The sequence below is a fragment of the Acinonyx jubatus genome, chromosome C2, assembly GCF_027475565.1.
Source record: "Acinonyx jubatus isolate Ajub_Pintada_27869175 chromosome C2, VMU_Ajub_asm_v1.0, whole genome shotgun sequence".
NCBI lineage: Eukaryota > Metazoa > Chordata > Mammalia > Carnivora > Felidae > Acinonyx > Acinonyx jubatus.
Genome location: NC_069384.1, coordinates 25278366 through 25306093, shown reverse-complemented (window position 1 = coordinate 25306093; position 27728 = coordinate 25278366). Strand labels below are relative to the sequence as shown.

At 37.2% G+C, this 27728-nt stretch overlaps 1 protein-coding gene across 3 annotated transcripts in view; it reads left to right on the top strand.

Annotated features, from left to right (window-relative positions):
• The first annotated feature begins 1052 nt into the window (after nt 1–1052).
• Nucleotides 1053–27728, top strand: part of CHODL (chondrolectin) — a 31155-nt gene continuing 4479 nt past the window's right edge. The window contains exons 1-5 of one of the 3 annotated variants that reach the window (XM_053220663.1): nt 1053–1192; nt 20103–20412; nt 21298–21455; nt 25291–25377; nt 27231–27333. In XM_053220663.1, the coding sequence (XP_053076638.1) occupies nt 20147–20412; nt 21298–21455; nt 25291–25377; nt 27231–27333 (614 nt within the window). In that variant the 5' untranslated portion in view covers nt 1053–1192; nt 20103–20146. Of the gene's footprint in view, nt 1193–8584; nt 9179–20102; nt 20413–21297; nt 21456–25290; nt 25378–27230; nt 27334–27728 lie in introns of those variants that run through there. The other 2 variants (XM_053220662.1, XM_027041786.2) reach the window with 2 other exon arrangements.

The window sequence follows — 27728 nt, the reverse complement described above, 5'->3', positions numbered from 1 at the left end:
GATGAAAAATTATAAAATATTTTAAATCCTAATAATTTTGACATGAATTTCAGATAACATTTGAACAATAAATGCATGTTCCTATTTCTATTTATATCTTCAATATCTGACAGTCAGATAGTGAACATTATATAAGAAAACATTCAGGTAAAATTTTATTCTACAATTACCATCTGTAGGCTTTTGAAAAATCTTAATTGATGTCAACATGTATTGAATTCCTAATACTGGGTACTGGGATACAGTATCTTTTATAATGTGGTATCTGCCCTAAAGTGAATTGATGTGTGCTAACGTGGTATCTGCCCTAAAGGAGACTGATGTGGGCACATAAAGGGACATAATGTACTTGCCTGACTACTGGAGGAGAAGTATAATGTAATATTTTTAAAAACCAGAGCAAGAAAATATTCTTTTCTGGCTATTAAAAAATAAATTTCAGGGTGCCTGGCTGGTTCCATATGTTAAGTGTCTGACTCTTGGTATGGACCCAGATTGTGGTCTTGTGGTCCTGAGTTCAAGCCCTGCATTGGGCTCCACGCTGACTGTGGATCCTGCTTGGGGTTCTCTCTCTCCATTTCTTTCTGCCTCTCGCCACCCTCTCAAAAAAATAAACTTAAAAAAATATACAAATAAGTTTCATATAGATATGAGGTGATAGTCACATGCAACATATCAAGGTGTAGGTGGGCACTGTTTGGGGCAAATTAAAAGTTTACCAGGCAAATTGGGACATGTGGTCACTGTATTCGTGGAAGATGTTACTGACAGGAGCATATAGCTGTGTGATAGTAAAAAACAAAATTTAGAGTGTCTGACACTAAATTCAGATGTCTGAATTTTGGACTCATGTGCACACCGTCTCATTAAGAATACTTACAGCTGAAGTCATATTGATTCCACATTTCTGCAGAATAGGAAGATATATTTAAACTAAGATTCTTGAATCCAAGTGACCTGGATTACACTTGAAAACTTCCCCCCTTGCAAGTCTGACATCCTTTACTATTAGTGAAGGAAAGGAAAGTTTGGAAATTTAGAAGACTTTCATCTCTGCCACAGGAGTAAGCAAGTGTGGAAGAGAGGAAGGTGTCTTGTGCCGGATGAAGTTATCCAAGTTTCCTCCCTACCTGCCATTCACGTAAGCAGGAAAAGAAAAAGGAGAAGTTACAAAACCTGACTTCAGGTGAAGGTAAAAAACTTAATTCAGAGATTCATTCATTCTTTCATTTATTTGTTTGATAAATATTTATCAGGCACCTACAGGTAAGGAATAAAATCAGCTCAAATCTCATACGATCTAGTGGGAAAAGGCAAACATTAAACAGGTAAACAAGTATACCCCCAGTTGTAACAATAATATGTGCTCACTAAATGTATGTTGAATGAATAACAGCTGCAGTCATAAATATAAACTGAGAGACGGATAAGCAGGGGAGGATTTGGATCATGTGGTCAGGGAAGGTCATTCTGTAGATGTATGCAGAGGTAGAAGGACAGTGTCATCTTTTCTATCATGATCATCACAAAGAGAAGAATTCTTAGTGCCCTGAACTTTTAACTTGAGTTAAGGAAAACAATACAGAGTGTGGGAGAAGATTCCAGGGTTCCGGTGGCCCTCAACAGGTTAGAATAAACCATGCGGAGTAACATGTTTAGGGAGACATTGAAGAGTACAGGTGGGAGGATTGATTAAGGGATTAAGATATTGAGGCTTTCATTTTATTGCCAATAAGTGTTTTTTCAAAAGTCATTAGAATTACGTGGTAATGAGCTCTAGTGGAGATGAACTTGAATTCACAATGATTACCCCAGTCTTGTTTAGAGAACTTTATATCTTTTTGTAACTGTTGTATTACTTGACTTCATAAATATTTAAAAATATAATCCATTCTTTATCCTTTTAGTTTCAGATTAAATGACTCCAACCTGTTAGGGACAATAGGAGGTACTTAGCTACCTACATTCATGATGATTTCTTGTCTCTCTGATCTTGAAAGCTCTTGAAAGTTAAAGCTGCCTTATGAATCTTTGTGTTCATTCTCTAGACAGCAATCTTATAGCATCATTTTTTTAAAATGTAATATGGTAATTAATTAATTAATTTTGGGGGGGTATAAAGAATTTCACAATAGAAATGTACTTACTTTTATTATTTTTTTCCCTTTCTTCAGGTTTCTTTCAAAGGGGTTTCTTTGGAATACAGAATATATAGAATATATTACAGGTAGATGATAACTTTTACATATAAAAAAGTGTAGTCTAGAGGATAAAGAGACCTTTATGGGTGCTGATATCTATGAGTTATCTGACACCATGTTCCTTGCCGTTCCCCAAATTTCCATTCTGCTGTGCTGCAGTATACGCACACATTTGGCATGTAAGCCATTTACCCTTAGAAACAGTATACGAATAAATAGTGAAGTGACAGATGTACCTCCAGAAGGATATTTAAATTGATTTTTTGTCCTAATACCTTTGTTTTCTTTCCCAAATTCCCTCTAACTTGATATGTAATTCTACATTCCCCAGATTATTGCTATTATGGTTGCTTTGACACCAGTGTTTTTTAGTTACTTGGTATTTTTGGAGAAATGCTGAATATTTGTGACTATCATAAAGGCATATTTTATGTTTTCTAGGTCTTTAGCTATTTCTCTTCCTGACACACTTTCCTTTTCAATAAAGTAGAGCACTTTTATGGAAAAAAATCTTGGCTTATCAAATATTCATTCATAGTTTTATGGTCTCTTAGCTGGATTTTCTTTCACTCAACCTGACACTCAGTTTCAGTTTGCTTTGTTTGAATTTTCCATTTATATGGCATTTGTGGATATGTTGATCTGTTACTCAAAGGACCATAGCAGATTTTCCAGGACTGCTCTTTTCTGATGTATTTGGAAATCAAGTAAGAGAGTGTACCCATTCATTATAAATTGGCGTAGTCTTTTTTATAGAAACAGAGAAAGAGAGGGAGGGAGGGAGGAAGGTAGAAAAGGAGGGAAAGAAGGAAGAGGGGGATGAAAAAAAGGAAGAAAATTGTTAGTCTTTCTTAATGTTAAAGAAATAGAACTTTATGCAAAGCTGAAAAGGCTTTAGAAATAACCTAGCTTAGTGTTTCCCAACTTCTTTGAGCATTTTTAACATGCATATTTTTCCATGATACCTACATAATAACTATTGTTTTTCAGCAAGTTTTAATAAAAAAATGTGGAAAAAAGTTTTATGAATTTAGTGACATTTAAAGATTTAATTTTCATCTGTATATATTTGAAAAATTAGTGAATATATGCAGATAAGACTTATTATGGCTGGGGATGATTTAGTGCACATAAAGATTAAGATTTGAAAAATTTGTGAAATAACAATATTTCTGGGGCAGAATGCCATCCAGTCAGGAAGCACAGAACTTCTTCAAGTCATTCTTTTTATATTTTATTTTAACTTTTAATTTTTTTTTTATTTTAGAGAGAGAGAACATGAGCAGAGGAAAGGGGCAGAAAGAGACAGAAAGAGAGAGAGAGATAGACAGACAGAGAATCTCAAGCAGGCTCCGTGCTTGGCACAGAGCTTGAAATGGGGCTCAATCCCACTCCCCGGGGATCGTGACTTGAGCCAAAATCAACAGTTGGACGCTAAACCAACTGAGCCATCCAAGCACCCCTGCATTCTTTTTATATTTTAAAAGTAAAAACTAAAAAAGTGAAGAAATGTGCCCAAAATTATATTAACTGAAAATTTAGATTATGATTCTGCTAGCTAAGTAATTCTTCCATAGCACAATGCTCAATGAAGATTTTGTCAACTACATACCTAGATAATTCAGGCCAGACTCTTGAAGTAAGGATGACCACAGTTTATCCTTTCTTTTTTTTTTTTCAGTTTAATTATCTCACTTTTGTTTACTTGTATACATGTATATTAACACCAGATTCGGTAATTGAGAAGTATTGGTGCATGCTAGATTGATAGCAATGGTACCCAATTGCATTGTTTTAAATTAATAAAGAAGCGTTAAAAGGAAAATTTAATTTACTGAGTTGATATTTAGTTAGACATTCACATAAATTCTGATAAGATATAATTGAACTTTACAAATATTTTTAACTGCTCACCTGAATGGTCAGAGCATGTAACAGACTCAGTAGTTCCTAAATTTAAACTTCAAAGGATAGGAAAGCATGTTTTTGAAGTGTATATAATTCTTCATTAAATCTCTAACAACCTTATGAACATTAACACTGTCTTAAAAAGCACTGTCAAGGCTAAAACTTCTACTGGAATTATAAAGAAGAGTCGGACTGGCTCCTGAATGAGGTAGGTCATGTATCCTATCGCACAGATGTGTTTTGAAAAGAACGAGTAAATCATGGGGGAATTGGTCCAACTGTTCATTCTTGCAATGAGCCAATTACATGCCTGCACAGATGTCAAGGTGTCATTTCTGAAGAATAGGGAGGATAAACCTTGGATTCAATGCTGTCTTCCTGGAAATGACAACTATTATTTAGAAAATAATAAACTGTTTTTGCCTACTGCAAAAATGGTTATATTGTAGTCGTTTTATTTTTTGACTTTCAAACATTTGTTTTATTATCTCGTGGCAATATTTTGATAGTTGTCAAGAGAGTTATTAACCATCATTAAATAAAGTGTAATAGAATGAATAAATTAGTTAATATTGGATTTCAATACCATTTCAGATATATTAGTTATAATAAGTTTAAGCATTCTAATAAATCTCTTTTGTAGGCCAGTGCTCTGGACTGAATGTTTATATGCTCCCCCCAAATTCATATGTTGAAATTTAACCCCCCAGTGTGATGATATTAGGAGGTGGGGCCTTTGGGAGGCAATTAGATCATGAGAGTGGAGACCTCTTGCTTGGGACTGTGCCCACAGAGAGCTCTTTAGTTCCCTTTTCATCATATAAATATCTAACCGCAAGTTGGCAGTTTGTAACCCAGAAGAGGGTCCTCAATGGAACCCTACCATGCTGGTACCCTGATCTCTGATTTCCAGCCTCAATGACCGTAAGAAATAAAGTGCTGTTGTTTGTAAGTCTCTCCGTCTATAATTCTTTATTATAGGAGTCTGAACTAAGGCAACCATATTTGTCACTTTTTGCTGTAGAACACATATGAATGAACCCTGCTGTGGTTGTGGCTAAAACCACTGTACAGAGCTGCTCAAGTGAGAAGCCACTGAATGCAAATTGGTGCCTGGAATTCAGACTGTCTGTCCTTGAGGCTTATTAATGGACATAAGAAACAGATGCTCACCGGGAGTTGCAAACATCTGAAAGGAAATAGGGACAGTGAAGGAGTAAGTTGTATATTTGGGACAGACAGATTCCACAGCACACTATTAAGAGGCCTGATGTCACTTTTCAAAACTTTGGATGTTGCTTAATTGATGTTTTAGAGCCTCTGGAGACTCAGTGGTTGAATAATGCCTGAGATTTCTTTGGGACCATTCTTATTGAGATTACCTGTCTATTTTGGGGCTTGAAAAGACACATTTTAAGTTGTTGAGTCAACGTTGAACTTTTTAGCTTAAACAGTTTGAAGTTCTTGTTTGATTTTTTTTTTTTTAAGTGGGCAGAGAATCTTAACTTGCAACCTCTCAGGATTGTCACTGATGTGGTGTTATCACACCTTGGTTTCAGGAAATCTGGAGGCTGAACTCTACACATGTGCAAAAATTCCTCACATAACCCTAGCTTCTCTTGGTTGCCCTTAAGGGAACTCTTATCTCCTGATTGATCGGAAAGCAGTTCTTAAATTTCTGGAACTGAAATGTGTTTGCTATAAGAAAGTCCTTTGTCTTTTATGATAACTTATGCATACTCACAGGGAAAAACAGCCATTTCTTTAAAAATTAATATTTGTTGCTGTCCCCTAAACCCCAGGTTTTTTAAAATGGAATTTTGTTGAAAATTTTAAATTTATATCTCCCACTTTGCTATATAAAAAAATTATTTCAGAGAGATTCCCCCCTCCCATACTCTCCGAAGAGAATATCAGGTGCCACTAAAATTCCATATTTATGACTATCCAAAATGTGCTCTCTGAATTTATTTTAATGATGATTCATCCAGATGTTTTCTGGTGATGGAGAAACAAAGAAAAAGGTTGGTATTATTAACCAATCCCTTTAAAAACATTACATCTAAAAAGACCTTTTAATGATTTGTTGTCTTGATAAGTCAGACAGCTCCTAGGATAACTTCTGAGCAGTCTTAGTTAATGGGTGCAGCCACTCTGAACCGATATAATCGTAGCCTAAAGATAACAAATTATATTTTAGAAGTCTGTGCAACCATATTGAGGATACAGTTTTTACTGTAATTTGGATTTTCTGGAGTACTAAAACAACAGAGCTCCCTCTTGCCAATAGTAGCTTCATGGACTGGCTGACTTTTTAGGCATCTGAGCCATTTAGGACATTGGGGTGTATGGATATGTAGGAAATCCACTGGTATTCCTTCCCAAATAGAGAACTTTCCATGACAGCCCTGGGCCACGTGAATATCTGGGAATAGGATGGCACAGAAGGAGAAACGAGCCCCTGTCAAGAATCCTAATTCCGTAGGCATGTGGGGCACTCAGGTAATCAATCAGCCATTGAGGGTTATCATGCTCAACCTGGACAAATGCTAGAGAACGCCTACGAAAATACCTAATTCCTCATTCCTCTATGCTAACCATGACACTGCATTCAGACTTCCACTCCAGTCATTATTACATTTCTTTCTCCACACTGGACTCTGAGTCCCTGGAGCAGCTTTCTGACCACAGCCACACCCAGTGACACTATGACAGGATTTACAGGGCTGAGCTATATACATCTCCATGCCTTTGAGGATTTATATTTTCCATTTCCATTCAAAATCCCAGCAGTTCCTGCTTCTTTTGGACATCCAGCTAGTAGTGAAACAAGATCCATACTCTCTGTAAGATTTATTAATTGCCCATGGCCCTGAGACAAATTAGTAATTTAATGGTAATACAAGGAAAAATAAAGTGATAGACATTATTATGATTATCATGAAATTACACTTTCTTGAGTAGGGTGGATTTAATTATCCTTAAGGTCTTTATAAGTGCTGAAATTTTTATTCTGCAAGACTTGTTCTTACTGTAGCAAGATTTACCTTCTTTTTCCCAAGAAAGCCGTTCAATAAATGTTCAGAGTGTACTTGTGGCTTATGAAAACCAAAGACAGGGAGGTGTTACCGGAAAATGCACCACCCATTAAAACCAAAGGATTTTATTTCACAAATCTTGGTGCATTAATTTTTTTTAATGTTTATTTATTTTTGAGACAGAGACAGAGCATGAACAGGGGAGGGGCAGAGAGAGAGGGAGACACAGAATCTGAAACAGGCTCCAGGCTCTGAGCTGTCAGCACAGAACCCGACGCGGGGCTTGAACTCACGGACCATGAGATCATGATCTGAGCCGAATCGGACGCTTAACCGATCAAGCCACCCAGGTGCCCCAAATCTTGGTGCATTTAAAGCATCCTAATGAGAAAATACCAATTCTACCGAAGCTCATTGTAAGAGTATCCTCAGGGTTCCTATCAGGGACTAGATATAGATGAAACACCTTTTTTAAAAAAAGTTTGTTATTATTGAGAAAGAGAGAGAGACAGAGAGAGACTGCAAGTGGGGGAGGGGCAGAGAGAGAGAGGGAGACAGAATCCCAAGCAAGCTCCACACTGTCAGCGCCGAGCCCCAATGGTGGGCATGAACTCACAAACTGCCCAGATCATGACCCGAGCAGAAATCAAGAGTCCAGTGCTTAACCAACTGAGTCACCCAGGTGCCCCTCGATATAGATGAAACTCTTGGGAACTTCTTTCCAATACTGCAGGTTACAATCTAGCATCCTTGGCGGGACTGAAACAATGAAGACCAAGTCAGGTAAGGGAAAAAAATGTCTTTGTGGGTTTTAGAATGCTTTACTTTTAATAGAAACCACAGGTCAGGGAGAGATGAGTGCAAAGAAATACATACATTTACATCCAAGAAATTCCCAAGTATTCAGAATATTTGCGTTAATGGTTTTCTCTGGAGCTGCAAATACTGAGATGGAAATCAATTGGGAAAACCGTGCTTTAAATAGTCTTCTCTTCAATTTGCTCCTGTGGCAATTTAGTTAAACAACCTGCTTGGAAGTAATCTATTTGCAGAACCTAGGTGGGGAAAAACCTGCCACGTTATATAATTCACCGAGCAGGTTTTGGCTCCCGCTTCGCCAATCCATCTTGAATAGTGGCTAGTGCCCTGAATCTAGCAATACATATGATCAAGCAATTTAGCACAAAAAGAGAAAGGCCCCACAACTTGGCATCCCCGTGGACATTAATCTTTGAGAAAACCAAATGGATCCAACTTTTGCCAGAGTTTAATAGCAAAGCTGTCACATTTCACACAAACGAGTATCTGGTCTGTTAGCGAATGGGAAGAGGGCACCCGGGGAAGCGGAGGGGAGGAGGTGGGGCTGCTGACTGCACTCTTTTTCAAAGTGGCTCTAGTTTTTAGGGGAGGGGCTGGGATGCTCCGCATAGCGGGAGAGACGAAGTAGTTAAAAATCATTGCTAGCGAGAGGGGCTGGAACCCTGGGATGTGGGTATATAAGACCGCCCCGCCAGCACAGCGCCGCCGCCGCCGCTGCTGCTGCCGCCGCCGCCTTGAGAGCCGGGACTAGGCACACGGGCTCATTCCTACGCTAGCCAGAGGCCGGGGACAGGAGCACAGGGCGCGAGTGGGGTCCAGCCCGGGGGTCCAGCCCGGGGCTTCCGCTTCACCTCTGGGGCAGACGCGGGACCCTCTAACTTCTACTTCCTCTCCTTCAACGCGCACCCGCCTTGTGGTGCGCTCTAGCCCATCACACCCGCGCGCGGCACGAGCGCGCCTGGCTGCAGGCCCCGCCGAAGGCAATGAGTGCAGGCGGCCGGCCAGCTGGGCTCCGGCGGTGGGAGTAGGGCCCGGCGGGGAGGCAGGGAGGCTCAGAGGTTAGAGCTACCGCTGCGCGGCGGGCAGAGGCCGTCTTCGCTTCGCGCAACACCTGCTGCTGTCGCCGCGCCGCGATGAGCCGCGTGGTCTGGCTGCTGCTGGGCGCCGCGCTGCTCTGCGGCCACGGAGTTTTCTGCCGCCGGGTGGTCAGCGGTGAGTCAGGGGGGCCGCCCGTCGGGCGGATGAGCCGGGAGAGGGGACCGCGGGGCGCGCGGACGAGGTTGGTGCGGGACCGACCGTCCTGGGATGAAGGCTCTCCTGGAGGTTGGAAACCTGTGCAGGGTACGGGGCCGAGATGAGCAGGGGGCGTGGGGGTGGGGGGAAAAGATTGTATTCCGCTTTCTTCCCCTCCCCCACAAAACACGCACAGAGAAAAGTTTCAATTTTTTGGAAGTGCCTGGTTCCGTAGCTGTGAAGCGAGCTCTGCTTTATCATGAGCACTACAGCGTTTTCCAGGAGTAATTTCCACCTTCTTTGTAAGGGAGTTGGCCACCGGGCAGGGCTTGGCACCTGCAAAAAGGGGTGGGGTACCATGGAGCAGGCAGAGGAAACCCAAAGCCGCAAGAACCACTGCAGAAATGTCACCCCCTGTTGGTCTGGCTCGACTTCAGTCCGCGCACGGTGTTCACTCGGATGATTTCCCAGCCCAGACCTGCTAGCTGTGGGGCGCTCACAGACTCCCGGGCGCACAGCCTTTGTTCTCAGGGAGCGCTGACGAAGAACGGGGGACTGACCGATCCTTGTAGACTCCTTTCCTTTGCACGCCTTATTCCAACTTAGGGACTTCTCAGAAAATGAAGTCAGCTCGAGTTGGGCAGAGGTGTACATGGTAATGACCGCAGGTCCATGCACACAGTAGGTGCCCATTTAGGTGGATTGAGTCAGTGTCAGGGAAATGGGTCAGAATTGGCAAGCTTCTCAGCATTCGCTCTGATTTTAATTTTTCTTCGACTTCTGTTCTGTTGTTGAGTAATTTATATCGTATTCACCCTTCCTTACTTTTGGGCAAGGACTCTTAAAACACGAAGAGTCTCAAAAGCTTAGGATGAGTGAGTCGGGCTTTGCAGGAAACTTGAGCATAACCATCCTTATTGAAATTTCTTGAGATGCTGATTAAAGTGTTTCTGTAAAAACGGGAACCCTCTTGCACTGTTGGTGGGAATGCAAACTGGTGCAGCCACTCTGGAAAACAGTGTCGAGGCAGAAAAAAAAAAAAGTGTTTCTGTAAATATTTGTTGAATGTAGGTGAGCATGTGTTTTAAGTGTGGAAGTTTTTTTTTTTTTTAAAGGTAAAAAGCACAAATTCCCTTTCACATTCTGTGCATCTGTATAACAGGTGTCACTAGAGGTAGAGATAGATGACAAATGACATGTACTTAATCAGTAGTGAAGCCAGACCTTTAGAAACTGACATATTACGCTTAATTGTTGCTGATCTTCCCCTCAGCAATATGTGATGCTCTGCATCTTAAGAATATAATTCTTAAATGTCTAGTTATCAATCATTCTCCACTAACTTTTGGCCCTCTGGAGACACTGGAATTAAATACACTGTGAACTATCATTTGGACATACATGCTACTTATATGGGGGGTGGGGGAGGAGAAAATCAGAGTCTTTATATTTATAAAATGAAAACTTTACAGTATCAGGTAAGGATGTCACAGGAGCCATAACATTAGATCCTTTCCCCCTTAATTTGGCTTTGAAGAAAAAGTGTATTATATAGACCTGAGTGTGTCAATTACATATTTGGCTGACTTTGTGTTTATGAGAATTACTCTTAGAAATAAATCAACAGCACAGACCAGGCTTTTAGCATATGGTGTTTTTTAAACACATAGAAACACTCCATTGACTTAAATAGTATCCATTTGGCATATTCTTGTTTACATGCCATAAACTTTGCGGAAAAGAAATATATAAAGTAAAAACAGAACTTAAAAGATTATTGATGAGAAGTTTATTTTGTGTTGTATTATCGCATAAATTGTTGCAAACCTTTTGCTGTGTTTTCCTATTAAATATTTATAAGCATATTGTAGGTGACATCTGGAAAATTTCTAATTAACTGAACATGATTTATTTGATTTAACATAAATGATGATGTTTACTTGATATCAAAACAATTATTTAGTTATGTTTTTCTTATGACTATTTTAATTGCCTTTGGCCCTAAAAATCACATTAAAATTTGATCATTATAAACTTGTGACTTTATCCTTTGAAGACAAATTTTTAAAAATATATTTTCTCCATAATAGCATGAGTGCAGACAGTCTAAAACATGACATGTTGAAAGTTGTAGGTCTACTGTCTACCTGATCAGTGTTAAGTTTTGAGGTATGCATCAACTTTTTCCTGCCACTGGGGGCTATTTACCAAAATTCCAATCGAGTGTCTGCCCAATGCAAGAAGCTTTCAGGGGCCATTATTAGGAAAATACTTACATTCTATTTGCTAAATATCAGTACAGCTATTAGTAATTTCTATATAGTGTGCCAAAATAATTACTTTCACCAGAAAAAAGACAGGAACTTGCAAAATAATCCTCTATACAAATTTTTGTTTTAGCACTTTAAAATATTCAATAAGATACTCTCCAATACTTTTAAATACATCACTGTTTTAAAAATAGAAAGCATTATTTATAAATGAAGTTAAAATATTTTAATAAGAAATTACATTTCAAACTTCATAATCATAATCTGTCCCATAAGGGTTAATAGCATCAAGCAGTAATAGTTAAGTGTTTTTATAGGTTAGTGGTCATGCTTATTCTGATGCACAAATATGTAATAAAAATAGATAACCGCGAGAGTAATTTCATGAATTAAAGAGTATTTAATGCAAGACTTAATGAATTTATGAGTCAAAGTTGTGAACTACTTTTAGGATCTTAGATTTGTACTGATTTGTTGCTGAACACAGATGTGTAGAGAATATTTGTAGGAAGTACAATCATTTAATTCTGTGACTTTACTGGTAGATAATGACATCTTTAGGACAAAGATAAGAGGATTTTACTTATGGGGACATGGATACATATGAAAAAGAAGTGTTGAAAACTCAGTTTTCTAAGATGGGAAGATATGTCTAAAGAGCATGTGGATACTTTTAAGCATTTTAAGTGTTTTAAAGTAATGAATTTTTTTTTTAATTCTTGCTTTTTCTTTTTAGTACACATAGCGGTGATCCCCAATTTGTTGATGCAGCAAAATGGCACTAAGTGTATTTCATGGTACCTCCAAATTTCTGCAGAAAAATGTAATATGTATTAATTTGAACTCATTAAAATTGGCATGTGTTTTACATTGGAGACTGGGTGATTTAGACATATTTCTTTTATTGTGCAGATGCCACAGAATTATGCAAGTGCTTGGGTGGTGACCAGTAGTCCATAGATTATTATGATAGCAAAGGAGATACAAAAAAAATCTGCTGAGCATATCTCAGCCTGTGGTACTATTGCATGACATCATCAAAAGCATAAAGTGATGACAGAGCAGTTTTCAAAGATGCAATTACTTTAAGTATCTCTTGGGCAAGAAAGGAACACATTAATCTTATTACTAGTCATCTAATAAATTACACATCTATCGTAGCCATTACTCCTTAACTGCTATTTTTCATTATTTTATAGTTTTGTTTTTATAACTCTTCTTCCTGAGGAAGGTAATATCTATTACATTAATGTTAAAAAAGAGGTAGTATTATATAAAGGGGTCCAGGGTGGAAACCCAGCTGATGTTCTCAACTAGATTTTATAACAGCTTTCTGTGCTAGGCACTTGGCATACAGGTGGATGGCTGCACACAACTTTCAGGCGGGATTGTTTCTTTCACTGTGGTAACATATTACTGGTAATATAACATGCCTGACAATTTGACTGAAGTTACACTTTTTGTAATTGGGAAAAATTCAATTGGGCTTTGCTTTATTTGGAAAAATGAAAGAACTAGATAAAATAACTAAGGCTGCATGTGGTTTGAAAATATGAGATAGATGTCCCAATATTAATCCCATGTCTAATTGTAGAGTAATAGAAAATTCACAAGCTGCTCAGAAAAACAAACTCTCAAGGCACAAACCCTTGCATATAGTAGCAGTGCTAATCAATAACAGATCAACGCTAATAATTATAACAAGGAAAACCCGAATAATGTGTATATTCATCAGTCCCTTTATTTATTCATTAAATATTTCACTTTAGAAAAAGTACTACATTTGAGACATATATGGAGGCAGCATAGACATCAGGGTGAAGGCATGGACTGCGGGGCTAGACTGCCTGATTCACAACCCCGATTTATGAGCTGTGTGAATCCGGCAAATTATCTAACTTTTCTATGCCCCCTTGCCTCATTTTTAAAATAGGGTGAGATCTACGTGATGCGACCAACAGCACAGGATTGTTGGAGGATCAAGGGGTTTGAAAAGATTTGTGCAGATTGTGTCATGCACAGAGGTGTGTCCCAAGAAGCTGAGAGGGAGCTCAGTATACAAGTTCTGCGCCTGGAGCTGAGGCCACCTAGAGGAAAACACTACTTTTTCTAGCTCAACAGCCTGTATCACCAGGAAAGAACATCTTTTCCTAATTTACCCAAAGGTGTGGATTGTGCTAGCAGTGAGACCATCCATGCTAAACTACTGATAAATGTCTGGCTATTATTATTTATCTGTATTTCTTTAGAACTCCTAACCACGCTCCCTTTAGGTAAGAAAACTGAGGCCAGGAACATTTAAGTAATGTTCCCAGTGTACCTACAATTCAAGTATAGCTCTGGGATTCAAAACCAGTTCTTTCTGATTGAATGCTTGAACTTTTAAGTCACAAAGTTACTTGGTTTACCATTTGCTATTTAGACCTCAATTTTAAATATGCATAGTATGGGTGCCTGGGTGGCCCAGTTGGATAAGTGTGAGTTTGAGCAAGGAGTCCCGTTACCTTCTCAAAGCTTGTGGTATTTCCCAGTGGGAGAGGTAGGACCTTGCAAAGCTGGCACCACCATTCACGAAATGACCCAGGGTTCCAGTTTTGAGTTTGTTTATTAATGTAAGAAAATAGATTCCAGCACACTCATAATAGCACATTATGTATTTAATTGCACTATAAAATCTGTTACAAAAATGAGAGTTTATTATAACAAAACTTTTTTTTAAAATAAAGAATAGCTCTTAAGAAGTAGGTGTAATATTGAACACGGAATGCTTCAAAGAATTTCTTTTTAGTTTAGAAATCAGATAACCTTGTTATCAGAGGTCATGTCACTCTGTATAATGTGGGATCTACCCATTTACCAGTTTGATTTTGAGGAGGGGTAAGAAAGAATTAGGAAAAACAAATTATTTTGTGGGATCTGGTAACATGTCCAAAGTTCAGTCAGTCTGCTTTGGGAAAGATTTATCATGTGGATCCTCTTTTGTACAATTTTTTTTCTTTTTGTAACAAAAAGTAGATCATGATTGAGCCATGGGAATTCATACAATATCTTCTATATTTTTATTAAAAATTATGATATAAACTCAATACTCAATATTGACAATATATGATGCTAGTGTGAGGTATAAGAAAAATGTTATTACTTTACTAACAGAGGACTCAACTGTCAGAAAGTTAGTAAACATAAGCAAAATAAAACTAAATCATAGATCCTTTCTATTCAGAAAGAAAAAAGTAAACTGCCATAACTTTATGAGTTTGGCTCCACTTTTACATCAAGGTCAAAAGCATTTACTGCCAATATTTAGCTCTAAAGGAATTTCATGACTATGACAGAAGACAAAACTATCTATTCATGGGAATAATAGAATAGCAGAATCTTAGCTGTGACCGTGATAGGAATGTTCACCCTAGTAGGCAGTCCTGAGAATTATCTCTAAACAAAAGTGCATGTGGATATATGTAGTTCTGTATGCATGTATGTATAAAATTAACAGGTGCAGAATCCTAGGTGGAAAGTCTTTTGTCATGCTTGTATATAAAACAACAATCAAAGGATGTTTGTCCTTGGAGATGCTAGGTGACATTTAATAAATTATTGTTAGTATCAGTGTTGCCTTGTGTAATAACACTGTGATATGGTTATTTGAATATTCATCTAAATATTTTATGGGTAGTAGAAAAGTAGATGGAAGTTGATGTTGTGGGTGGAAGCTTGTAGAATTCTTATTGTTCAAAACAGTCAATGGCAGATTTTATTTGAATGTAACATTTAAAGATCAGAGAAAAGGATTCTCCACGTGATCTCACAGAATGAGAAGAGAGGTCATCTCAATGGTTCTCTAGGAAGATGAGCCTTTACAGAAGTGGGAAAAGTTGCTTCCAGAAGATTTGTATTAATGGAACTTTTCTGGGAATTAGGGCAACATTTGTTTCCCAGCTGTTGGAGTTCCACTGCCATGACAGCCAAATGTGACCATCTGAAATGGTGGTGGGCATTCAATAGCTGCTTTCGCTGGTTTTGCTACAGCTTGGACCAAATCTGCACACAGAAGCCGTAGTCAGTAGTGAAATAGAATTGGATGTAAAGAAATTCACACTGTCAGCTTTACTGATGATATATAAACGGTAGTAAAAGTGGACAATGTATGTGTATCCTTTTGTGAAAACAGACTTGGTAGATCTGAACTGCTAGTGACTTTTCCATTCAATGTCTGAGGACACAGCTGATATTCGGTGGATACTTTGGAGTGAATATCTGCCTGTTCCAGTACCTGGCCCCTGTTCTGATCCCCTGAGGGTCCCTCTGTTGTGCAGCCACCACAGTCTCTACCCCCTCACCTACGACGCTGGACCACTCCATCCTCCACAACTAAAGAGAGAATACCTGTCATAAACAATGCCATGCCAGCTACCACCTCAGGCCTGTGCAGTATTAGTAATTACTTTAAATATAATCCCTACCTTAGGTTTTCCTTATATCAGCATTATTTCTCTGTGGACTCACGTAGTGGTGTTAGAAATCTCCACATTGCACTAAAGTTCTCTTAAGCATTTTATTCAAATTACTACCTTTTTAAATTAATTAATTAATTTTTAGAGAGAGAGTGTGTGCACATGAGCAGAGGAGGGGCAGAAAGAGAGAGGGAGAGAGAAAATCCCAAGCAGGCTCCATGCTGACAGCATAGAACCCGATGTGGGGCTTGACCCCACGAACCATGAGATCACTACCTGGAGCTGAAATCAAGAGTTGGATGCTTAACTGAGTGAGGCAACCACATGCCCCTCAAAGTGCTGTCATATTTTATAAATGAGTTGATTCTTACCATCATTTCTGTCCCCTCACTATAAATAAATCTGTGTTGCACTTATATTTTAATACATTAAAGATCATGAACAGAGACTTTTAGCATATCAATCCCACGTAGGCACCCTCTGAATTTGTGCTAACCTTGTTACATAAATAATGTTTACTCTTTCAAATTTCTGGTGATTTTTTTTTTAAGTCGGCTTCTTTTTGACATCTTGCAAAACAATCTTGTTGGACAAGCTTAATATTTCAGAAATGCTGGAGTCAAATCCAAGTCTGAGAGTTCTTGGAGTGAAAAATTGAGCAAGTTGAAAACTCAAGGGAATGCAGTTACGATGTATTTTGAGACTTAGAAATATGTAAAGGATGTAGGAGATGAAAATGGAAATAGTTTGCGTTAAAAATGCAGGCACAACACTCACTGGGCTTCATGACATTTTTAGAATATCATCAGGAACAACCATTTTAAACAATGAAGTCATCACAAAATCTAATAATAAATTAGGAGAAATTAAAATAAATAATTGTATTAGAATCAGCCACTGGGACTTCCATGATCATCTCTCAAGGATTATTTATCTGAGACTGATTTGTCCTCTTGAAGTCTCTTTAATTCCATTTTCCTATGGTCAATCATACTAGCATTTTCATTTTCATTAACAATCAGTTGGGGAAGTCTGTTAATTTGTTCATATTATTCAGTGTGTTGCTTCTGGCTCCGGATCACAGTTGATGAGACAGAGAGGACTACTGGGTGTTGTGCTTGCGTTGTTCCAACTGCTATTGTATTAGATGGCTGTTCTCAGCTTGTGTCATGATACTGAATGCCTATCACTCAAACACCGTTGTGAGGTTAATGGCCTCTGGATTCCTGCTCCCTCCTGACTTGAGTGTCATCATAGGTCATTAATTGCTGATTCTGGGGGAGAATGGATGTGGTACCAATGTTGACTCAGTGTGGTGTACTATAATTAAGAATCCAATGTTTGAATGCTGTAGTTTTTAGCCAGTGTTTAAGTACAATAACTCTCCCTCCCTCCACTACTGACAAATTTTTTTCATCAGCCACAAAATTAAATATCAAGTGAAAAAAAACCTTCAATCCCAACAAGAATAATGTTCATGAAGATGAATCTTAAGAAAGCAGTAAAGCTATGCCTTAATTTCTTAGCATTTGACTTTATTTTACATTTACAATTTGACTTTATTTTACATTAAATCCTTCATAAATCCTCTGTTTTCTGAGGCCAAATCTAAACTGAACGCAGAAAAAGACTAAGAAAGGAGTGGAGGCTATGGACAGTGGGTTGGGATAAAGAAATAACAGACAGAGAGGGATTCGTGGCGGTTTTTAAAGTTGATAGCAGAGATCAGAAGTGACCCAAAGAAGCTAATGAAAAACAAAATGAAACAGGTTGGTCATTCTGGAGATTGCCTATCATTTGGCATACATGTCTGGTGATAATAAGGGGGCAAATCTAAACAACAGAGCAATAGGACTTCCCTTGCTGGTAGTTAGCTGAATCCTGTACACTCTAATATCCCTGATATGTATGTGGATTTATTGTGGCCTGACGTTATTATCATCCATAGTGTAGTTAGGAGAAAGTCATTCTGCTTCATATGTAGACAAATGTGAAATTCACATGTAGAGGTGTATGAAATTTGATTCTGAGAGATTTTTTTTAAATCAAACTTTTGCCTGTGTCTTTAAGTCTTCACAGATGTTGTTAGAGCAGAAGTAAACTAGTGATGTCACACAATGAAGTTTTATAAAAGATGATATTCCATTAAGAAGTCTCAAAAATTATTCTAAGCTTCATTTGTTGTCACAAACACATATATGACTTAAAAATATATGTATATATGTGTATATATGTACACACACATATTTATGTATATACTGACTTTGAAAATCTTTAGAGATATCAGAATAGGTGGCTTAATCAAGTGCTGTAATTCATAAAAACCTTTAAAATACAAGTATAAATATAAATTACATTTTAAACTTCCTTTCCAAATTCTGATTATTCTATTTATTTATTAATGGATTTTGGACATTTTGTGGTCCCCAATCTTTATTCCTAAAGAAATATGCAATAAAACTAGCAATAGTTAAGATTAACTGTAGGGAAAGGTAAATTTAAGTGAATTTGGATTTGATTTTAATGAAATTCTAATTTAGGGAAAATTTAAAAGAAATGCAGTGTTACCCCTTTCACACTCATAAAGGAATTAATCTCAACCAGTCTAATAGGGCATTTTTTATAATAAATTTGAAGAAGTCATTTTTATTTGGTGTGTGTTTAATACATAAATGGAGACTCTAAAGCTGAAAAATAATTTGTTCTCAAGTCTGCTAAATATTTATCACCTAATTTGTTTTTAGCTCATTGTTTAACCATCTTTGAAAGATGAGTTTCAACAAATTTCAGCCTACCCTGCTCTTTATCCAAGTTATAGAAATTGACAATAATTAGCAATTGATGAGATTTTTATTTTTTTATTTTTTATCTTTTTAAACTTTTTAAACATTTATTCATTTTTGAGAGACAGAAACTGAGTGTGAGTGGGGGAGGAAGAGAGATGGGGAGGCACAGAATCCCAAGCAGGTTCCAGGTTCTGAGCTGTCAGCACAGAGCCCGACGTGGGGCTTGAACCAACGAGTTGTGAGATCATGACCTGAGCCAAAGTCAGATGCTTAACCAACTGAGCCACCCAGGAGCCCCATCTGATGAGATTTTTAATAGCTCCTTTATTTCCTGATGTGTTTATTCCAACCCTAAGCCATTTGGCTTTTTCGTATTTAAAATGCACTTCTTTTCTGTTTGTTTGTTTTAAGTACTTGATTCTCTAAGTTCAGATCTGGGAAATTTTATTTGGAGTTTATGACTCATTTGAGCTGCCTGTGTAAAAAGAGAGGTCATTGGCTGAGCAATTGACACTCACACATAGCATGTCCTATAAAACCAGAAAATATTCAGAGAATTGATAATGAGAATTTTTTCAAAGAGTACTCTAGAAATCTCTCCTGTCACTTCTAATGCTGTATATTAATAAGTTAATTATTACTAGAGTTACCTTCATTCTGGCCTCTATTAACTTTCAATTTCAGTGTATTTGCTTTCAGATATATACAATAAAAGCAAATGTTTACACCTTAAATTTTGCCACCTTGTATCTTTTTTATGATACCTTCTATACATTGGTTTTTACTTGTTTTAAAAATTAAGTTCTTTTGTGAATTATTTTTCTTTCATAACTTTGACCTTTTAGCTCTCTTTGCTCTAAAAGAAAAAGCAATTTCTTTTGCTAGTTTTGTTTGCTATGTAATTGGTTTGTATCTAAGCCAGAAGAATCATGAGTTCTCTTAACAAACGTTTTTTTGGAGTCCTGTGTTTAAAAGTTCATATTACAAGTTTACCAGGGAATCATTTTGCTTTTATAAATTGATAATAATAATTAAAAAATAAACTCTATAAAATGATTCCATGGAGGAATCATTCTTGGGAGAGTGTATCCTGTTTTGATTGGTTCTTTTTTTTAATATTTATTTACTTTTGAGAGAGAGACAGAGAGTGACCAGGGGTGGGGCAGAGAGAGAGGGAGACACAGAATCTGGAGCAGGCTCCAGTCTTTGAGCTGTCAGCACAGAGCCTGATGCGGGGCTCGAACTCATGAACTGTGAGATCATGACCTGAGCCGAAGTTGGAAGCTCAACCGACTGAGCCACCCAGGCGCCCCTTGATTGGTTCTTTAATCCTAATTCATAGTAGCATTATGAATATAGTTCAAAGAATCAATGCATGCTATCTTTTTTCCAGGCCAAAAGGTGTGCTTTGCTGACCTCAAGCATCCCTGCTACAAAATGGCCTACTTCCACGAACTGTCCAGCCGCGTGAGCTTTCAGGAGGCACGCCTGGCTTGTGAGAGCGAGGGGGGGGCCCTCCTCAGCCTGGAGAATGAAGCAGAACAGAAGTTAATAGAAAGTATGTTGCAAAACCTGACAAAACCAGGAACAGGGATTTCTGATGGTGATTTCTGGATAGGGCTTTGGCGAAACGGAGAGGGGCAAACATCTGGTGCCTGCCCAGATCTCTACCAGTGGTCTGATGGAAGCAGTTCCCAGTACCGGTGAGTAGGGATCTTGAGGAGTTAAGTGTGCTGTGGGGGACTGGAAAGGGAGGAGGGAGATTTCTGGGTTTTTTGTTTTGTTTTGTTTTTTTCTTTTTCTTTTTTTAATTCAAATAATTTCTATAAATTGAAAAAAATTAAAATTGTATTTAGAGTCAAAACCCTTTAGTGATGAAAATCACAAGTATTTCTAGGTGAAGACAGAAATATTTCTAGCTTAACAAGACCAGATTTGACTTTGGACTTTAAACAAATTGTAAATAATGGAGGAAGAAATAGGTTATTTACAGAAAATATCTACATATGTACTGAGAGGTACAAATTTGGTGACAGAAGAGACTTACATACATGCTGGCATCTCGGAAGCAGTTCTCAAAGAGCTTGATTTTATTTTGTTGGATTTTAAGAATGCCTAAGGTCCTTCTTCCTCCTCAATCTTGGGAGCCAAATAGAGCCTTACATGTACCATAGCAGCAATTTTATACTCTACAACAAGGGGTCCATCTGCAGACGTACTGAGTGTTACTGTAGGAGAGAGTGCTGGGCTTTTGTAAAGAGGTTCGGGTATCTCAGTGCAAAAGTCAGCTGAACTGGCTCATTCATCTCTATGGTAACAGCTTCTTCCTCTTTATGGACATTACTTGGTTGAGGATGTCAGAATAGAATGGGCTAAATGGGTGATGGATATTCAGAAGGGCACTTGTGATGAGCACTGGGTGTTACATGTAAGTGATGAATCACTAAATTCTACTCCTGAAGCTAGTATGATACTATATGTTAACTAACTGGAATTTAAATACAAAAAAAAAAACTTGAAACAAAACCAAACCAAAAGAATAGGATGGTTGAAATCACTTAGAGGTGTTCCTGCTGCTCTGTTTGCAGAAACTGGTATACTGATGAACCTTCCTGTGGAAGTGAAAAGTGTGTTGTGATGTATCATCAACCAACAGCCAATCCAGGCCTGGGGGGGCCCTACCTTTACCAGTGGAATGATGACAGGTGCAACATGAAGCACAATTACATCTGCAAGTATGAACCAGGTAGGAAGTCCTGTTAGGAGGTACAGCAGATGTTGGGCGTATTTGCTTCTATTTTTATCTTCACTATTTGTATTTAGGCTTCACTTCCTTTGGATCCTTTTGTTTCTCTGCTATGAAACGTGGAATTACTTTGTACCTTGTCATATCACTCAGTGTACTGAATTATACTTCATGCTCTAGAGCAAACTGTCCAATCAGTCAAATAGAAGGGAGTAACTAGACACATCTGGAGACATGTCTTTAAGAGAAAAGAACATTTTTCTGTGAACGTCAGAGTGTTTTGGAAATAGGTTTTACAAAGAACGTGTATCTATTTTTAAATATTTTAAATAGTTAGTGTAATGTGTGTGAAGTAGGTATAAGTCACCAGAGCACCTATAGATTTACACACGTGGACAGCAGATCTTTGGGTGATTATCTGGTGAGTTTAAGGGAACAAAGCAACTTTCTCCTGGAACATTAGCTTATCATTTGTTGGCATGTGCTCCTCAGTGAAAGTCAGACTGATTATGGCTCATTGAACCACAGTGGAAACAAAAGTGGGGACCTGTGCCATGTTCCTCCCATGATTGTCATGCTTTGGAACATACCTCCTTAGATAGCTTTTGTTTGAAGTCTCCACCTTCTTGCCCGTGAAGCACGTGGGAAGATTGTATTGACCTGAGCTACACTGCTGTATTTTCCTGTTGAAATAGTAAATTTGAATTAGTGTGAAGAGGACAGATCGACTAAATTAAAATTTGACCAAAAGTAGACACTCAGCAAAAACTCTGTAAAGTAATTCTTTTTAATGACCTAATAAAGTCAAACTAGATACTTAGGCTTTAATATTTTTTTTTTGATGTTTTTCTCCTCCTCAGTGTTGGGAAGTATCATTTTAAATCTTTTGAGGGGCTGTCTACTTGACCTCATAATGTGTTCATGGAAGGCAATTACCATCAAGTACTGCTATTTCCATTATTCTCTTGAAATTACATGATTCCTTTTCTCATAAGACCTTAAAGCCCAAGGGATTATTTGGATAAGATTTACCCTTCTCTTATATTTATCCTGCTCTTGAGTATATTAGCCAGCTTTCTATATCCCTGGTGAGTTTATTCTTTAAAGCCCTAAATCCATCATTACCATCCTAGAAGCCTTTGCAAAGCCAAATCTGTTATGCACTTATGTTCTTTGTCTTTATTTTTTTTTATTGGAAAAATATAAAGTTGAAATTCTCTGATGTTTTAAATTTGTGACACTATGTACTTGAATGCAAAAAGTATGTTACAGAGCATTCTTTAATACAACATCTTTTTCTCCTTTCTTTGAGCTTTTAGGTAAACTATTTGACCCTTTGTACATGTGTCTATTTTCTTTTATTTTGCATTCATACTTGCCAAATTATTCAGGACACTATCAACCTCAGAATCTTCTTTACTTGTTTTACATTAGGTAATTTAGGTTCATATTACTCAGGAAAGAGCATTTAAGATAAAAAATATTTTCTTCTTTATCTTCTGTATTCCACCTAAATCTTCAAATAACCTGTGCTTTGTGAATAAGATTCCTTTATGTATTTTTTTGTTTTTGATGCACATGTACAGTTTTATAGTTACAAATATATAACTATGTGTATAGCATTTTTATTCTTTATTTTAACTGGAATATTTTCATCTTTACTTTCTATTTGTTAACCTTCTTTGAGCTTAGTGTTTTGTTTTTAGGGGATGCTGGTTTGATGAAATTTCTTGCTTATATGGTCAGTGCTTTTTTAGTGGAGAATGATTAATTTCTGGTGGCGAGGGGTTAAAGGAGTAAGCAGTGGGATTTATTAAAATTTGTGAATTAGACCACTTATTTTGAACTTTATTCTCCAGTTACACCTGAAGTACTGTGTGATTTGAACTTCATCTCCTCTTTCTGCCCCTGCATGCCATCTAATAATATGACCAATGATATCTGAAATAATAAACAATTAACCTAGTAATTAATGAAGAAACTGAATAACTCACTACTTGATTTTTTCACTCTTTTCTGTTTTTTGTTATTGTTCTGTGAGTTACATATCTACTCTTTGTGACTGTCAGTGTTTTCCTAAGACATTTTTAAGGGGATACTGCTGAATCTAATTTTTGTATTCATTAAAATTGCATTATGCACTCTTGTTCTTAGACATTAAATATAGTATACATGGGATTAAGTTTTTAAAATTTTGTTAATCAGAAATTACATCAATTTAAAGATTTTTAAGAGTATTTTCAAAAATAACCAGTTCTGGGTTGCCTGGGTGGCTCCGTTGGTTAGGCATCTGAATTCAGCTCAGGTCATGATCTCATGGTTCACAAGTTCAAGCCCTGCGTTACGCTCTGTGCTGACAGCTCAGAGCTTGGAGCCTGCTTCAGATTCTGTGTCTCCCTCTCTCTCTGCCCCTCCCATGCTCATGCTCTCTCTCTATTTCTCAAAAATAAATAAAAATATTAAAAAAAATTTTTTAAATAACCAGTTCTGTGTTAATAAATAGAATAATATCTGTATTATTTATTCAGAAAATACCAGTTGAGCACCGACTGGCATAAGGTGCCTCAGTTCTGTAGAAAAATGAGTGTAGGAAAGGACCATATCTAAAACCTCCAGGAGGCTATTAAAGTGTTAGAGTGAGATATGTACACAAGGGTAATAAATATTCTTACAGGATGGTGTATGGTAAACTTCCAATAAAGAGAGACTACGTGGCCAAATAAAGAGTAGCAAATATGGTATTAAAAATAACTTAACATTATAAACTAATTTAAAATGTTGCATGTGTTTTTTCTTTTCCATCATTTGACAAATATAAACAAAGAATTATATTTTTGAAGCAAAAGACAAGTTTACAGGTTTTTTTCTTACTAATTCAGTTTACTTTCACTGAACTGTTAATTTAACAAACAGTGCCCTAGGGGGAAAAATAGGTGGCACAGCAGTATCAGATCATGGTAAGAAATTTTGACACTTTTTAATTGCATGGCCACTGAGGAGGTCTTGTCTCATAAAACCAGGAAAGAAATAACCTGCAAGCCTTAATTTATTATTGTTTTTTTAAAAAGAAATACACACTACTCGAAAGCAAATCTAAGTATGGCACTGTTTTTCTAGGACAGAAATGTGCTTTGGAATGTTGTTCCTTGAATCATCAATTCCCAGTGCAATCCGTGTAGTCATCTGCTGATTATTACTGCAAGGAGAAATCTAAATATTGTACTGATATGCTTGTCTTTTGAATTGCAGTTAGCGTCTCACATTCTTTTATTATTTTTTTTAATGTTTATTTATTTTTGAGAGAGAGAGAGCATGAGCGGGGTAGGGGCAGAGAGAGAGGGAGACTCAGAATCCAATGCAGGCTCCAGGCTCTGAGTGGTCAGCGTGGAGCCCTACACATGTCTCGAACCCATGAACCATGAGATCACGACCTGAGCTGAAATCAGACACTTAACAGACTGAGCCACCCAGGAACCCCAGTGTCTCACATTCTTATGCTCCCAATTCCTGCTTCTCTTTGCCTTTCTTTGTACCTGCTTGGTTTCATTATTGCCAAAGCAGGCTGTCATCAGTATAGATGCGCTGTTGATTCGTAAATGCAGATTTGGGTTGCAAGGATTCACCAAGTAGATCCAGTTGCAAAGATTCACCAAGTGGATACTTTATTCAAAGATAATTAAATGATGACTTTACAGTTGAATAATTTCATGTACCTTTATTACTCTGAAATAAAAGCTATGATGTTTACATTGTTTTATAATAAACTTTTATTTTCATCTACATTTGTATTTCTTTTTTTATCATTGTATATGTTGTGTGTACTTATTATTTACAGAGATCATTCCAACTTCTCCTGTAGAAAAGACGTATTTTACAAATCAGCCAGGAGATACCCATCAAAATGTGGTTGTTACTGAAGCAGGTAATGAATTCATGTGTTTTTAACTCCTCTATCAAGAGCAGAAACTGTAGTTTTAAACTCTGCTTCATGTTAGCCCTAACTTTTCTTATTGCTTATTGATGGGGGCAGTAAATTTGGCCTCTGGAATTTACTTTTGAACTAGGTTAAAACAGATAATGCTAAGCTAGTTTTTTTAATAGAAGAATCTATTTTGTTTCCTTTTGATTTTTCACCTCAGGTAGATGTATCTAGTAATAAACCAAGTAATCCACATGGAAACCTGGATTCACAGGGAACTTCCCCAACAACATGTAAGCGTTATGATGTACATCAGCACATTCAGCGGCCGGCAGGCAGTGGTGTGCTGGTAAATGTTTAGGGAGAGATCAGTGTGGGAGTGGATATAAAAGAAAAAGCCTGATTTGTAGCCTTTTTAGATGCCTGTGGTATATATCACCATGGCTGATTTCAAGCTATCAAGGTGACATCACTGGTGAACAGGGTGGACAGAGTAGGTATAATTAGCTCTCAACCCAGCTGCCCTGAGCACACCAGTCTGCAAAAGAAATCATGAAATCCCAGTGCAGATTGCACATTCCCTGATTAGGATTTGAATCCCAGTCAGAAAATGCTCTAAGAATTAGTTTGGTGCTCCTTTTTGCATGGTCCTGTGATTTTGGGACAGAAATCTTGATATTTCCTAGTTGCTTTGTGAAGATTGAGCCAAAGAGCCAGAGTCTCAGAATCTTTCCACAGGTGATCTAAAATGTGAGGAAGAGTAGGACATACTTTCTCTTTTTCTTTACTGTTATGTATAAAGGATCATGATGGTATTTTGAAAAGGAACGAAAATATTTCCTGAATCCTTAAAATGCTTGAAGTTTCATGTCAGGGGCTCAAGAGTAGGTAAAAGCATACCCCATCACTGGACCTCAGATAATAATATATCTTTAGTTAATAAAGGACGTGCTGTACAGTAAAATGGATAGTTTGGTCTAAGTCTGGTCCATTTTGAACATAATTGTTCAGATTGGTAATGATGACAACTTTTGATTTGCTAGCTAAATGCATAGTTTTTCAATTTGCTTTTCTTGTATGAACATGACATTAAACCTTAGTGCTTTTTACTTTTCAGGTGCCTGATTTTAAAATCATTCAGAACATCTAAACCTAACTAAAAATATTAGTAAATAATTATATTAGGAATATTTTCCCTTTTATGACATTGAAAAAATGTTCAATAAAGTCATTTTAGTCTGTTTGGGACTGAAGTGTGGCAGTTTTTACTTTTCCAAGAATACTTAATATTGTGTAATGGAACAGGACTAAAAAATGATTCATTTTAGAATTTAATTAAGATCAAGTCTTTATGCTTCTGGGGTCTTGTGTCTCTGGCTTATGACTGTATCATCAGTTAATTTTTTTGTATTTTGATTTAATCCCAAAGTCTTAAGTATCATCATGGCACTGACCTTATTGGTTAGGATGATTATATGACCAATAAATCAACAATTACTTTAATAATCAGTGCTTGTTTTCCTAAGTAATAGCTGAGAATTAATGAAGTGAGATAGATAAGATTATTAATATGTTATGAAAACTAGCCTCTATCTGAACTGTAGATTTAATCGTAGGTTTAGAAATATAGACACTGAATTGAAGCATGGCAACCAGTGAAATATGATTTTGTTTTTAATTTTTATTAAACCTGAATATATTATTCTATTAGGTTATTTAATATTTTGGGAAGAAATTTATTTGGAATTTAATTATAATAATTTTATTTTACCTTGAATTTTTGGGCAATTTTATATAATGTTAGTGTGAGAATTCTGCCTCTGCCATCTTTTTTACTGACTGTTTTACTTCTGTAGGCATAATTCCCAATCTAATCTATGTTGTTATACCAACGATCCCACTGCTTTTATTGATACTGGTCGCTTTTGGAACCTGCTGTTTCCAGATGCTGCATAAAAGGTAAATAATTCATGTATGCAGAGACAACTTAAAAAGTTTTATGTAGGTTTTTATAACTCTTTAAAAATATTAGTGTAAATTATAGTTTTACTTTGTCTCAAGAAAGTTCTGAATTTTGGAGCACCTGGGTGGTTCAGTCAGTTAAGTGTTTGACTCTTGATCTCAGCTCGGGTCTTGATCTCATGGTTATGAATTCAAACCCCAGGTTGGGGCTCCACTCCCACTTAAAAAATAAAGAGAGAAAGTTCTGATTTTCCTATCTGTCAGTACACACCCCGTGTATCCAGTCTAATAAGATAGGCCTTGAATACAGGATTCATGCATTACCTCACTTAATATTCACAAGTCATATGAGGTAGGTGCCCTTTTGTTTCCGTTTTTTGGTTGAGGAGATG